The sequence below is a fragment of the Myxocyprinus asiaticus genome, chromosome 11 (genome assembly GCF_019703515.2).
Source record: "Myxocyprinus asiaticus isolate MX2 ecotype Aquarium Trade chromosome 11, UBuf_Myxa_2, whole genome shotgun sequence".
Classification (NCBI taxonomy): domain Eukaryota; kingdom Metazoa; phylum Chordata; class Actinopteri; order Cypriniformes; family Catostomidae; genus Myxocyprinus; species Myxocyprinus asiaticus.
The window spans coordinates 6,559,356-6,575,648 of record NC_059354.1 but is presented as its reverse complement, the minus strand read 5'-3'; the positions used below and the strand labels follow the sequence as shown (position 1 = coordinate 6,575,648).

Below are 16,293 nucleotides of genomic sequence, written 5' to 3'. Positions count from 1 at the left end.
CATCAGTTTTTAAGTGTACATTTTTAAATCAGTGCAGCAATATATCAGTGCGCTTGGTCCCGCGTCCCGCATGTAATAAGCAGTATTTATGCATTTACTCCGCGCCCTCGCGGGGGTACTGGAAACTTTCGCAGCTACTTCAGGCGGATTAACTGTATAAATCCATGTAAACATCCAAGTTAAGTGTAAATCACTGCCATTTACGTGATCGACAACTGGAGCGCGAACAGACAGCATTTCTGCGCGTGCACAGCGAGGTGCGCGGGGCGCACGTGTGAGATGTGCAGGCGCGAGGCAATGGTATGGCGAAGAGAGTGGCTGTGTCCGAAATCGTTCACTCATTCACTATTTCCTATATAGTGAATGGCAGTTAGTGCACTAAATTTCAGCAGTAAGTGAATGAAATGAGTGAATTCGGACGTGAGTGTCGGAGCTCTTGGGCTGTCGCAGAAATGTCACATAAGAAATTTCAAAACACTTGGGTCTTACTTGTTATTCTTATTAAATAATATATTAATACAATAAATCTTCATACTGTTTGTCATTTTTATATATATTGTGTGTTAATATAAAGAGTAAGCACATTTTATCAAATAAATGTATCTGTATGTTTTGTCTCTCTATATGTTATTATGTTATTTTAATCAAGTAATGATTTGTCAAAAAGTAATTTACTGCATTCAGCATGAAATAAAACATTGCAGGAGTGAAGGAAGCAGTAAACTCCCAGCTCTTACATTTTTCCCATGGTGGATTGTGGGAAATTGTCAAGTGTACATCAAATGTACATTTGAAATTAGAGTGCATTGTGTGTAAGAATGAATGAACAAAAGTAGGGAACAAGTGGCTCACTCAGAATTCAGACACTCCTACAAAATAGCGGACACTCGAAATAGTGCACTATATAGTGGATAGGGGCTGTTTCAGACACAGCGAGTGTTCCACAAATGGGGTTGGTGCCCTATGCACTAGGCTGCATATATGCATTTAGAGAGCTGCGGTACTGCTCTACAGAACTAATGATCTAAATACTTATGATACTGAAAACTGTAACTACAATGAAATAAGAATCCGCACAGTATTTTAAAAGCTATGCAATAGTGAAAGAAGGCATTAATAAAGCATGACCTTGCTTTGGTTTATATTTCAGCATTATATATAATGTCCCTGTAGGACATTTTCACGTTTTCACTGTAATAATTACTAGAAATATTTCCAAACCTCTCTTCTTATTGACAAATTAATCCAGATCTGACAAGAGCCCTTAAAGGGTTAGTACACCCAACAATTACAATTCTGATTATTTACTCACCCTCATGCCACCCCAGATGTGTATGACTTTCTTTCATCTGCTGAACTCAAATTAAGATTTTTAGAAGAATTTCTCAGCTCTGTAGGTCCATACAATGCAAGTGAATGGGTGGCAACATTTTAAATCTAAACAAAATCACATAAGTCAGCATAAAAGTAATTCATAAGACTCCAATGGTTAAATCAGTATCTTCAGAAGCGATGTGATAGGTGTGGATGAGAAACAGAGAAACAGATCACTTTCACATTCTTCTTCTTGTGTTATTGGTGATTTACATTCTTCTCTGGATATCGCACCCTGATGTCTAGCAAAAAAATGACAAATAATGATCCGTTTCTCACCCACACCTATCATATCACTTCTGAATACATGGCTTTAACCACTGGAGTCTTATGGATTATTTTTATGCTGCCTTTATGTGCTTTTTGGAGCATCAAAATTTTGGCCTACAGAACTAAAATATTCTTTAAAAATCTGAATTTGTGTTATGCAGAAGAAAGGAAGTCATACACATCTGAGATGGCATGAGAGTGAGTAAATGATGAGAGAATTTTAATTTTTGAGTAAATTATCTCTTTAAAGTGATAGCTCAGCCAGAATTTAATATTCTGTCATCATTTTTCTACCCTCATGTGTTCCAAACAAGTGTGATGCTTTGTATTATGTGGAACACAAAATATGTTAGACAGAATGTTAGGGACTGACAGTCTCAGTCACCATTCACTTTCAATATATATATATATATATATATATATATATATATATATATATATATATATATATATATATATATATATATATGAGAGAGAGAGAGAGAGAGAGAGAGAGAGAGATAAACATTCACTGAAAGTAAATAGTGACTCAGGCAAACATTCTGTCTAATATCTCCTTATTGTGTTGCATGGAAGAAAGAAAGTCATACGGGTTTGGAACAACATAATGGTGAATGATGATAGAATTTCCATTAATAATAATAATAATTCTGTAGTACGTTAAATGTGTATTATATAATGGAATATAGGGGAGTAAACGTCTATTATGTCATTTGTGAAAGTAACGAGTTACTACTTGAGTACTCTTTTAATTGAATACTTTCTTACTCTTACTCAAGTAATTATTTATGTTAGTACTTTTACTTCTACCTGAGTAATTTTTTTTTTTTTTGAAGTAATTGTACTTTTACTTGAGTACAGATTTTGGCTACTCTACCAACCTCTGATCACAGCAGTGCTGATTTAGGTCCATATAGCATGGTTGCGAGTTTGATATTGCTTATATATACATCAGTTCAATGAACAAGTAAATTTAAAAAAATTAGGAAAAACTGAGTACGGTCATAAAAACGCATTTGTGCATGGAACTACTTTATTACGCGACGGATCAGAATCTGCCGTTGCTGGTTCAAACCAAATGATGCATACAAGCCTCCGTTAGTAATTAAAAAATGTAACTTCAGAAATAGTATCACGGCTTGTGCTGTTTCTAACAAGTTATTGGAGAAACAAGGATGGATGGATGTGTGTGTGTGTGAGAGAGAGAGAGTGTCTGTGTGTGTGTGTGTGAGAGAGAGAGAGAGAGAGAGAGAGAGAGATGGAGCAAGTGCGATCACCTGTTGCCACTCCCAAGCAGAGATGCTGTCAGCTTTCTGAAGATCAGCTTTCTCAGTGGAAAAATAGCGGTTCAAGTGCGGTATTCCTCTCTATTTCATGGTAGCCGGTGCGCTAGAGTCATTCACTATAGAAACCGTAATGTCCCCTGCCATTTTAAACAGTATGTATCCAATGTGGAAACTCCGGTAAGAGGTAAGCGCCTTGAGTTCTGTAATCAATCAGTCTGTTGTGTTTCTCAGCTGTGATGGGCCGTAATGCTGAAGTTGTTCGTTTAAAGCCGTTTAAAGCTATTTCCTAGCTTTAGTAGTGTAGTAGCGACCAAGGAGCGCTGTTGTATGTAAACAGTGGCTGACGCGGATTCACTTCACGTCACCAACTGGCTCATATTACACACAAATATTATCTTTTGCCACCACCTGCTGGCTAACATATGTAATGTAAAAAAAAGACAAACAGTAGCTCTTAACACATCAGCACTGCTCTTACACTTTAGTTTAGAATGCACGAACACAAGTGGAGTCATACACACAGTGAAGCGTCCGAGTGCTGATGGTGTCAGACCATCAGTGCTCATGGAATGTTTCTTGTCCAATCAGATTCGAGGACCGGAACTAACTGTTGTGTGTGTGTATATGTATATATATATATATATATATATATATATATATATATACTGTATATATATTATACATAAAAATGACTACAAATATTAAGAGTGCAGCCTTTCGAGGTTACATGAATCAGGCTTTGTGGCCCCTGAGCTTTTCAAAGCAGTGATATGGCTCAGGCTGGTTTAACAGAAGCCTTTACTATGATGAGTACTTTAGTATGTGCTGCACAGTGGTCATCTGTGTGATGTTTTACTCACCTCCCCTTGAAACACCATCTCATAACCTTCCCGGTTCTTTATCTTATGGTAAAGATACTCAGATAGCTCCAGACACCTGTCTATGTGCTTCTCAAAGCCAATGGTACCCTGTTATAGAGGGAAAATCCTTTTCATTGCATGACCAGGACAGTGCAGTAAACCTCTCAATTCACTGATTCTTGAGATAAGGGACAAAACATGTCCTACATAAAAAAAAGTCCTCTTTATGTTAAATTCAATATATTTAATTTATGTTAAATTAAATTCATAATAATAAAAATACTGAAAAAGTTATATCTAAAGGAAATGTGTATAATAGAGCATTTAATACTTATATTTTTAAATAAGTTTCATCAGAATTGTATTAAATGCATGCTCTGTACTTGTAACATGCAACTTAACCTGTCCTCAGCAAGAGGTCACAATGTTAGTGCCAAACAAAGTGTTTACGAGTGCAACAAATTCATAAATATAAATATCATATGTAAGGTAGGAAGCTGTAAGATATCAAACAACACAAAGTAAATTTTAAATGATATTTGCCTATCAAAAATCTGCCTATCAAAGTTTCCTCAATTTGTGTCAACTCTGTCTCAACCTATAACTCTGAGGACCCCTTTCCCACTTCCTGCTAATGGTGGATGCAACAGTAGGACACATGGTCTGGTAATTTTAATATTTTTTATATTTTAAACAGACAGTGTTGAAGTATCTGCGGTTACAGCTTCAACATCTGTTGTGATAATTTCTGTTAAGAATTGTAAAACAATTTTGACATTTTCATTTAGGATATAGAGCAGTGCTTGAAGTGGAAGAAAAAAGTGCAGGTACTCTTCTTGTTAGTATTAAACTTTTTAATTATTATTATTTTATTTATTTTTTTATTTTTTTGGTAAATAAATTACACTGTGAAAAATGTATTTAATTAACATTTTTAAGGTCTGGCCATAAATTCCTTCTTAAGATCTGGCTGAAGAACAAACATGACCTCACACCCTCAACTAACAAACAGGTTTTGATTAACTTTACTTTGAATATAAAAACATACAATGTAAGGTTACTGTTTATAAAAACTGAGGAAGAACATTTAGATCTGCTTAAAGGTGAAGCGTTTAACTTTTTATCTCAAAATACGTTCTACTATCCCAGTTTATTGTTCATTGAAAACTATACAGTAAGTAAGCCATATGTGGGTTAACCTCCCCCAAAAGTATAAACACTGAGCCTCCCAAGCACTATCAAAACATTGCTCAGCTGCTCAGCTCCACCCATCCCTTTCTAGCTCAAACTATAGCGTGAGTTTGGGGGCGTGGCTACTTGAACTAGCCGTTCAGCCGGGAGAATAGGAACAACCATGGCAGACAGTGGAAAAGAAATTTAGCTTTGTCAACAGATGTTAAAGCCAAAATTCAAAGACTTGATAAAAGACACAGAGACAGAGAATGGAGTAAAACAAGAGTGAACATTGGCGTCGCATTTACAAGGTGGAGGACACACTCACACACACACACCACCAATGATTAGATCACTCTGGCAAATGGGAGCACCAATAATGAGATTGCCACGCAAGTCGATAATACACTGCCGCCCCTCCCCGCCTAGGGTGCCAAAATAGTCAGAAACGGCACTGTCGTTACGCTTACTAATTACCAGAACTATCTTCATTTGCTCGATCCCGTGCACCGCACATTCAGCTAGCCATTCAATCCGGTGATGTCATCACACAATGGGATTCCTCTGCTACACTTTCTGTCCGGTGTGTTTATGTTATAGTGGTCTTTTTCATTATGATGTTAAATGTTTATCACCTTTTATTTAGTATTGCCTATTTGTTCATAGGGAATGAGAGAGTGCGAAAGGGTGTGATGAGTCTGAGGGGTGTTGGCAAAGGTTGTTTGAAAACTTTATTTTTGTAATTCTGTTTGGTGCCACTAGTAGCGCAGAAATTTCACACTTCACCTTTAAGTCTGTATCTTTGACAGTATCAGCCCACATAAGAGACTGGCAATCTAATGTAGAACTGTCTTTTTACACAAAATAAATGTAGCCTAAAACAGAAAAATGAGCATTATGTCTGTTTTTTTGTTTTTTCCTTTTTCTTTATTATTCCTCCCATTCAATGAGAGGACAATTAGCTTTTCCTTGTCCTGCACACATGAATTTGCACACAGGAGCCAGATAATTGTGCAAATAATAATCATTAGAATCGGTGAACAAACTGATTTGATGATTTTCAGGATTGTGAACACTGACTCACATCTGTATATAGAACCAAACAAAATCAGGATATATGCACGTTTGCTGGTTCAGCTTCACATAATCTTTTCACGAGCACTATAGAAAAAAGCACATTTTCAGTGTATTTTTTTTGAAGGTTCGGTTTTCATCATCAGTTGATCTTTTGTGAAAAAAGGTTGTGCATATAAGCTGACATCACTTCTGTAACAGCTTTGGCATTTTTTTTAAGTCTGTAGTTTTTACTGCTAAACAATTTGCATAAATACATTTGATTGAATAAGATGCGATAAAATCAGCTGGTCCGTGTTTTATAGAAGAGTGTAACTGAACTATGCCCAGACAAGCTTAAACATCCTCTGGAACTGTACCATGGCTCACTTGACGACCACTGATGCTGTTGCACGTGTTAAGTGTTGTTAAGTTTTGCGCAGAGAGTGCTTGGATGTTTACTGCGATTTTATCAAAATCATTTAGAGGGTCAGATAAAAGTGATTGGTGGGCCGCATCAAATCACTGACTTACATTAAATAAAAACATTACATCATACAGGGAGACTCTGAGAAGTAGTGGTATGCAAGAAATCTGCCGGTACTCAGTAGACTAAACAAGAGAAGTGCAGGCAATGCATACCAGTGATTACCCGCCCACTTCACGCACTGTTATAGAGGCAGCTTTAACTGAGGAAAAGAAAATCTAAATGGCTTCAGTGTACAAAATAAGGTTAAGATGGAAAAATATTCCATTTTGTCAACTCCTTCAGAATTTTCTGAATAGTGTGAAAACAGATAGAACTAATTTAATGAACACCATTATTAGATAGTTAAAGACTTTACACTCTTGTCGGATAGATCAAATTAGAATAGTATGCTTTTTAGTGTGTCTGACAAGTTGACACAAATTACAGTAAGTTATCATGTGAATAAATATCCATTTTCAGAAAAAAAGTAAAAATAAATAAATAAAAAAAAACCTGTTCCCTTACATGGTTCCTTAGCTGAGACCTTTGTTTACAAATATATTCATTTCAAAATAATTTAGTATTAAAAAGTATATAAGGTTTTTCCCTTATTACAAGAGTCAGTGAATAACATCTGTTCATCCCACATGGCCAGCCATCCATCCAAACATCTTTTTTATCAGTCTTTTCAGTATTTCTTTTATCATTCATCCATTTACTTACTCCATCCATCCATCCAACCATCCATGGATTTATTCATTCTCTCTATCCATCCATCCATCCATCCATCCATCCCTTCATTCTATCATCCATTCAGTAATTTTATCACCCACCCATTCATTCATTCATTCATTAATTCACCATACTCTCACTCAATCACCTTCTATTCATTCATTCATTCATTCGATTGTTCATTCCATTCATCCATCCATCCATTCATTCATTCATTCACTCATTCATTCCCCTGCTCTCATTCAAACACTTAGATGCTCTGATCTCTGGATGATCTATCTGCACACCTTTGACTTCCACATGAGCCAGAATTTAAAGATGTCTACATGCCGGCCGCACTGAATGACTTTATCGCCTGTGTCATAGGTGACGTCATACTGCTTGTCAGGCTGAAAGAGATACCCAGCACACATGGAGTTGCAGCCCTGCAGAAGACCCTGTTACACACATACACAAAGTGAGACTGTAGAAAAACTGAGAGAAGATGCACATGATGACATGTCAAACTCAGATGGAGAGATAATGATAGTCAGATAGCAGATGATGACAAGCTTCAATGAGCAAATATCTTGACCCTCATTCCCTCCCTCGCTCTTTTTTTGTTTCTGTGTTTCTTTGTCTCTCTGCCTCTCTTGTTCTCTCGTTCTCATCTAGTTTTCTTTGTACTGTGTCATTGATTTTTCCTCCATTATTTTACGATTCAGATTCACTCATTTGCTGCCACCCCTATTTCTTTCTCTCTCTCTCTCTCTCTCTCTCTCTCTTTTACCTTCTCTCGCACCAGTATAGCAGAGCACTGTAGTGGAACGCCCATCATCTTGTGAGGATTCCATGTGACGGAGTCAGCTCTGCAGAAACAACACAGTGCAGGCACATATGTGTAGTTGATTTTTAGAGTAAAAGCAAAGAACGTTATAGTGTGTAGCAACAATTGTAACTAATTAGGTATTTCTACATTTGTCCACCTCACTTTTAAGAAATAATCATTATATTTTAACAGTTCTGTTTCGCTTGGTCATGGTGCAAAGAAAAAAAAATGTTCCTCTCTGCGTAGAATGACTAATAAGCAGAAGCCTCTGCCAACATGTTGCATTGATAATTAACTATACAAATGTACAAGCAGTAGTTGGTAATCCTGCTATGGCTAGCGCACACTTACCTGCCTATCAGCAAGTCAGTTCAGCCTACTAAGCAATTGTTACTTTACTTCATTTTATAATAATAGTTTATAATATGTGCCCACTGTTCAGATGGTCACTACACCCCTGGTGTGTAGTGTAATGTAATGTATGATACCTCTCAATGCCGTTCAGCTTGTGTCTGTGTTTCCTGGACATTAACAGTCCTCCGCCCCACGCTCCCTTAAAACACATATTCACACCTTCAGTTCCATTAAAATGTGGTCAACACACATAATCAGAGTATCAAATTTATAATGAGATAATCACAAACTTACATCCACATGAAGCCACATGTTGTATTTCTCACAGATGTCAGCAATCTCACTGATTGGATCGAAGGCTCCATATACTGTAGATCCAGCTGTGGCATTTACAAACAGCGGCACAAACCCCTGGACAGCACAGAAACAAACGAGCCCTTTCACAAGATGAACTGAACTTTTCATAGATTACAATGGAAATCAGAACTAAATCTTTAAAACTAAACTCAATTATTGTTCCTGAAATTAATAAAGTGCTTATAACAGACTTAACTGACTTAATGGTTAGTGTGGTGACACAAACATGTAAGTGACCATGCTAATATTCTGATATCACTTAGTTAAATAATACCTGTGACCAAATTATTACTGACTGGTTGTCTTATACCTGTATATCTGGCATATAAATTGTGCATTATTACAATGAAAACTCACATCTTGATCTCTGATCTTCTGTACTGTGGTCTTTTAATAGTGATGTTAAATGAATATTCCATGTTCAGCTTTATAACTCTAATGCTCTTGCAAAAAGAAGTCTACAGGACAAGTCATTAAAGGTTAAAAGGGCTTAAATCAGAAATGTGTCAAATGTATTTTTGTCCAAGCACTTATAACAACTGCCCCATAAGAAATGTGTTTGTTTGAGCTGTAAGTTGCTTAAATCATCCTTTTATCGGCGGGAATACTGTTCTGGGAAAACAAATGTCTGGTTATGCCTTATCAACGTAATTCTGTTTGATAAGTCTGTTTCTGGTATCCCTGTGCATATTATGTGAAAGTTGCCATGTGTAACAGCTTTACATTGTGATGACAAGAGTTGAAACATTGGATTATAACTTTACACAAGTTTCTTAAATGATTTTATCACACTAACAGTGTTGGGTAAGTTACTCCAAAAAAATAAATAATCCCTTACAGAATACCAATCACTTCTCTGAAATTGTAATTAGATAACTGATTACGTCATGGAAATAGTAATGGCATTACTATTGACCTTTTTAAGTTAATTTCCACTCAACACATTCAAAATAAAGTCTATATTTCCTTCTCTTCTGTTGACATAAGTCATACACTCATCATCACGTGTTTCTCCCTTACAATGGTTCATTATTGGGCGTGTGCACTTCGGTTCTTACAGAAACACAAATAGACATACCTATGAGCGTAATTAATTTTTTAATGTGTTCCATGTAAAGAATATTATTTTAGACGTGTGTGTAACCAAAGAAATGTAAATGTAACTTTATTGATAGGCAGTAAGTGTAATCTTTTGCACTTTACAAGAATTTAAAATGTAATCAGTTACATTACTTTTGGATAAAAAGTAATTATATTACAGTAACTAATTACTTGGTAACACTTTATAATAACTTTATAAATCATTAACAAATATTATATAATGCTTAACAGATCTTTAGTTAATGTATATTTAAATACTTGGAAATATGAGATAATGTGCTTATAAATGTTTACTAATGAATTTAACTAATATTAAATAATCTAAAATACTCATTAGTTATAATAAATTCAAAATACTTTTAAAACTTTCAAAATTCTATTAAACTTTAATTCATATATGGCCTTGAACTTTTTAACATCAACAAACGATTCTAACAAGTGTTATTTAATGATGAACAGATCATTGAATGCTTACAGTTGTCAGTAAATGTCAATTCATACAGTATATGAGCTCATGCACATTTTTTACAAATGTTTTCAAAAAAAATAATTTAATCACTTCACACACTATTCATGTTACAAATTATTCATTAATGTTCAGCTAAATAGTAACCAAGGTCCAGTAAATGTTTGTAAAGGTTAACAAAACAATATTTAGTACCTTAATGAGCATTGGACATTCAGCTACTGTAACACTGAGCTACACTCATCTGAACATTTACAATTCCTTTAAAATCAGAAGAAATTTATGCAATTGCAAATGGCGATTCACCGTTTGCAAGTTGCGAGATTTGGTCAAGAAATGCAACGACTGAGTCAAATTCCCGGCGAAGTTCTACACTACCCACAATCCTCCTGATGCAAGGTCCTCCGTTCAGAGACCACAGATTCTCGGCAATGGAAAAAAGTGACTGCCCACTCCCAGGCGCAAAATTCCACCACTGTTGATTTAGCTGAAACTTTCTGTCAATAAGCGTTGATTCATTTACATTTTTGTGTAATACCAGGTTTATTGCAAGACCTGTAGAAACTGCTCGAAAATGGAAGATCCAGAAAACAACATGTGTTTTTTTAGTCAGAATCTGTATTAGTAAATATTTTTTCAGAAAAAAAAACAAAACAAAACAAAAAAACAGAAAGATTAATATTGTGGATTTTTTCCCTTTTTGTTTTATATTATAAACCTGTTATTGAATCAATAAGCAGTTTTTTTTCTCTCACTCAATGTTGTTTATGTCAGTAGCAAGTATACAACTAAATTCAACCACTTACAGTAGCTCGAAGTCCAATGCCCATAAAGGTACTAAATAATTATTTGCAAACATTTATAAACATTTACAATGGATGAATAGTTTAAACTTTAGATTGGGCACTACAAAAATATGAACAAATAATTAATAAATTATTTGAAATATATATATATATATATATATATATATATATATATATATATTTGTAAAAGCCTGCATACATACCAATAGGTGTCACTTTGTTTTAAAAAGTGGTGGGGACAGTTTGGTTTAATTAGGTTATGTGCGGATAATGTCAAATAATCTTTTACTGTTTGATAAAAAGTAATTCTCAATCACCAATTCAAACGCTCCAATAAATATTTTATTTAATTAATTTAATAACTTGAGCCAAACATCTAATTATTTTGTTAGTCAGTTGATAAATGCATGGATCAGTTACTATTAGACAGAATGACTGATTGGTCTCATGGTACAATTTTCACATCTAGTACAAGGAGTTCTGGGATATAATCCACCCTAATATAACTTTTTATTTGAATAAATAAAGATTGCATATGTACATTAGTGGAAGTATATCATGAGCAGAGACACATCTGTTTGCAAAGGAGCACAAGCTGCTCAACAGTGGAGCGAGTAGAATGCATGTCTAGATGAACGAGAGAACATCGCCGCCCGCTGTCACTCAATGCCACAGATAACAGCCGTAACAAATGAGCAGTCAAAATTACAAACTCCAGCATTGGACCACTACACACACAAACAAAATAAAAACTCCTGCTCAAGAGCTGGAAATGTTTCTTCTGCATTAGACACTTGTCTTACGAAAGCTATTTCAAAAAGTGGTGGGGACAAAATTGGCAAAGGAAAAAAGTGGTATTTGTAGAGGTGGGGAATACATTACCCATGATGCATGTATAAGGGGGTTTCTAGGTGAAACGGAAAGTAAAGAGTTTGTTATGACCTGATCCACTTGTCTCCTGTTCCTTGAAACATACCTAATAGTACAGTAGGGACATGTCCAGCCGTCCCACCTATAAATGACGCCTCTGTACATACCACAACAAACAAACAGCAAATGTGTGGCCTTTACAGACCTCGATTACTAATTTCCTTGACATTAATGTATAATTTGTAAACATGAATAGTGCATGAAGTAGTGAAAAATACAAATAATCTATTAAAACATTTGTAAATATAAAAAGTGCATGAGGTCATGCTGTATATGAATCAAAGTTACATTTATAAGCATTCAAATGTACAATAACAATTACACTGGCAGACAAAAGTTTGGAATAATGTACAGATTTTGCTGTTTCGGAAGGAAATTGGTACTTTAATTTACCAAAGTGTCATTCAACTGATCACAAAGTATAGTCAGGACATTACTGATGTAAAAAACAGCACCATCACTATTTGAAAAAAGTCATTTTTGATCAAATCAAGACAGACCCCATTTCCAGCAGCCATCACTCCAACACCTTATCCTTGAGTAATCATGCTAAATTGATCATTTGGTTCTAGAAAATCACTTGCCATTATATCAAACACTGCTGAAAGCTATTTGGTTCATTAAATGAAGCTTAACATTGTCTTTGTGTTTGTTTTTGAGTTGTCACAGTATGCAATAGACTGCCATGTCTTTTGAAAGAAACAGCTTTCTCTAGAAACTCACTAGTCAATGGCGAGTTTCACATAATTAATAATTTTTCACATTATTAATGTCCTGACTATACATTGTGATCAGTTGAATGACACTTTGGTGAATAAAAGTACCAATTTCTTTCCATAAGAGCAAAATCTGTACATTATTCCAAACCTTTGGCTACCAGTGAACAAATGATCTGTTAATCATTTTATAACATTTGATTAAAAATCATTTTCAGATATTAAAAATTGCAAAGCCATATATGAATAAACGTTACATTATACAATAACATTTGTATTTGAATTCACATTAACTAATGATCTGTAATGTTAGTTAAATAACATTAACAAACAATTTTCTTATCTTTCTAACTATTTGAAAATACATTAACTAATGATCTGTTAAGCATTATGCTGTATAATTTGTTAATTATTTATAAATGAAAGTTATTTTAAAAGTGTTACCAATTACTTTGGTTATTAACACTGCACACTAGTCTCATGTTAACACATATAAATGTTTAAAGCTGCAGTGTGTAATTTCCGTATCGCCAGCATCACAAAACGGTTTTCAAACAGGTTTCCCGAACACTCCTCCTATCTACTGTTGGTCGTCAAACAGATAGTCCCACCCCAAACTCAATAAATAACCCATGTAATAAACAATCAGTGTGACCGCTGCCTTTTAACATGAAAACTGGCATATTAAAATCATTGTCATAGGTAGGGTTGACAGAGAGGTGTTTTGAATATTTTATCTCGTGCACAGGAGACTCACCTTCTGTTTGACATCAATGACCTTGGCCTCCAGATCAGCGGGAATGACTCTACCTCTAACAGAGAGACGCAAATGTAACAGACTCTCGCTGATGAGAGGGTCTACAGACATACAGCACACACAGACAGAGCTTGCCCTTACCTCTCATCTGTGCTCAGCAAGATTAGATTCTCTGTGCCGAAACCCAGCGCTGCACTCGCTTTCTTTATAGAATAGTGACTCTGTGAACAGTATTTCAACAATAGTATGTCAAGCCACATTTTTGAATGGTGGTTCTTATATTGGTTATTCATTTTTCTCAAATGAGTATCCAGGAGATAGTTCAGGAGATAGTTCACCCAATAATGAACATTTTATCACCATTTGCTCATTTACTGAATGTCTTTTCATTTGAAACTTGTATGATTTTCTTTCATTTATGGAACACAAAGGAAATGTTTTTCAGAATGTCTGCGCTGATCTTTTCCATTAAAAAAATTAATAAAAATGAATGGGATGGGAGGCTGTCGAGCTCCAGAATAGACAAAAAAAAAAAAAAAAAAAAGCCTAATAAAAATGCCATAATATGGTGCGTGTCATAATCTGGTGTACAATCAAATATAGTGCACCAAGACATGTCACACTAGGTTTGACTACATTGATGATCGGTCACAGATCCTAAAATTTAAATTTTTCAGTGACAGTGTTAATGCAAGAGCTTGCATTGCCATTAGTGCTTAACAATACAAGTTCTTGCATGAACACATGAGCAACACTGTCCAACAGATGTCAAAAGTTTCTCTGAAAAATTATTGTTTCTCACCAAAACCTATCTTGTGCCTTTAGAAGACTTGTTACAAATGACATGCATGACAGAATGTTTATTTTTGGGTGAACTATCCCTTAACAAAATTAACAAACACTTGAGTTGCACTAATGTTCCCTTTGTTAAGGTTTTATGCAAGGATTCATTGACTAATAACTCATTTACAAATGCATTATAAATGATTTATGATTACAACAACATGAATAAAAAGAGTGACTGTGACTTGCCAAATAGTGAGCACTTTTACCTCATGTTAAAAATCCTAAGTAACGTTTATTCAACATTAGTAACCTATGAAAATGTACCATTATGTAAAGTGAAAACCTATGAAGCATTTATTAAGGAGTTGCCCACATTAGAAACCTATGTACATAAAGTTCAGTATGGTTTAATGGTCATCAGGCTTTATTATATGATATATGCTGTGAATGAGCACGAAGACCTGAAAAGTGTATTTACAGAGGACTTTAGGTAACTAAAGACTAGTTAAAACCATTCTTTTGATATCAATGTGACAATAAAGTGACAACACAAGTGAGTCAAGACATCAAAGTGATGAATATAAACACAAAGTGTGCTGTAGCTAAATGACATAATCGCTCATTTTTATCTCACTATAACAGTAGAAATTTGCTGCATTGTGACATAAATCATTAATTAGGGCATTATATATTTTTGATTAATACAAGTACGAAAAAGTGCTATTAAGCATTTGTAAAAGTAAGTTAAAATGCTCGCTATTTGGAAAGTATTGAAGAAAAGTCACCATTGTTATTCATGTTATTATAACTGCAGATCATTATCAATCATTTATAATGCATTTGTAAATCAATTATTAGTCATCAATGAAGCCTTTCATAATCTCTTAACAAATGGAACATTCATGTAAATTGTTAGTAACACTTGTGAGCATCAACCCAAATTTAGTGATAATTCAAAAATATTAGTAACACTTTCAGGCTCTGAAACAATGACCATTTAAATACACTCAGACACACAACCTTACAGAGATAGATAGAGGGATAGAGAGAGAGATACAAAGGGCGATAGAGAACAGTGAGTGAATGACATACATGTTCTGAGGTGAAGAGCACCAGTCTGGGAACAGCTGCCATGCCTTTGATTTTAACCTCAGGGAAGTGTTTGTACCGTGCCACCATCACACTGTACATGTTCGAAACTGCTCCTCCTGCAAGAACACAAACGCTTTGCTACATTTATCTTGATGGCCTAAAGTAAATGAGTAGATCAGTAGGCCTAGTGTTGTGTACAAACACTAGAAGAACAGACAGAAATATCGATTTAACACAGAGAAAAAATAAAACTGGAAAAAAATGTATGCAATTAATTATGTCCTAGGACTGTAATAAGGAATAATCCTACCATCGTAACAAGTCATGCTTGAAGTACCACCTTCATATTTTTTACGAGTCTCAGTCAGCAGGGGGCAGTAAGCGCAACTTCAGCTGTATATGCAATGTGCAGCTCTAAAGGCAACAAACCACACTTACTGACAGCACAAGATGAGGATGCGTTCTTGTGTTCAAACTCAGCTGGACAGAGAACAACTGTGAATGCAGGGGTCTTAAAGACATTATTTTTTAATATTCAAGAAACACTTAACTTGACACAGCATCCTAAAAACGTTGTTCATAATGCGACGCAACCAAAGTGAGGTGCTGCAAAAGCATCCGTCTGATGCATGTGTACATAGATGCATCCATAGAAAACTGCTTATAATAAGTCCAATAAGTCTACCTCAGACAGACTGACAAATTCAATTGCTAAACAGATTCCTGTTAGGGTTGCAAACTGTCCCACATTAGCTGGTATGCCCCAAATATCGGTTGTAACACTCAAGTAGGACAACCCTCCCTCACTGGACAGCACCGTCTCTGTATTCAAGTGCTCAAAATGCTTAAAACGTCCCATTTTGAAGGCATCAACTCCTGTATTCGAGCATCTTAACTTCTTGT

The 16,293-nt window shown here is 35.2% G+C and overlaps 1 protein-coding gene across 3 annotated transcripts in view; it reads right to left on the bottom strand.

Moving 5' to 3' along the window:
- LOC127448067 (glutamate decarboxylase 1-like) overlaps nucleotides 1-16,293 on the bottom strand; it is a 48,484-nt gene that overhangs the window by 11,049 nt on the left and 21,142 nt on the right. For all 3 annotated transcript variants that reach the window (XM_051710345.1, XM_051710347.1, XM_051710346.1), the window contains 8 exons: nucleotides 15,391-15,506; nucleotides 13,654-13,733; nucleotides 13,513-13,567; nucleotides 8,674-8,790; nucleotides 8,514-8,578; nucleotides 7,987-8,065; nucleotides 7,505-7,654; nucleotides 3,791-3,898 (listed from right to left, as the gene is read on the bottom strand). In XM_051710345.1, the coding sequence (XP_051566305.1) occupies nucleotides 3,791-3,898; nucleotides 7,505-7,654; nucleotides 7,987-8,065; nucleotides 8,514-8,578; nucleotides 8,674-8,790; nucleotides 13,513-13,567; nucleotides 13,654-13,733; nucleotides 15,391-15,506 (770 nt within the window). The remainder of the gene's footprint in view (nucleotides 1-3,790; nucleotides 3,899-7,504; nucleotides 7,655-7,986; nucleotides 8,066-8,513; nucleotides 8,579-8,673; nucleotides 8,791-13,512; nucleotides 13,568-13,653; nucleotides 13,734-15,390; nucleotides 15,507-16,293) is intronic.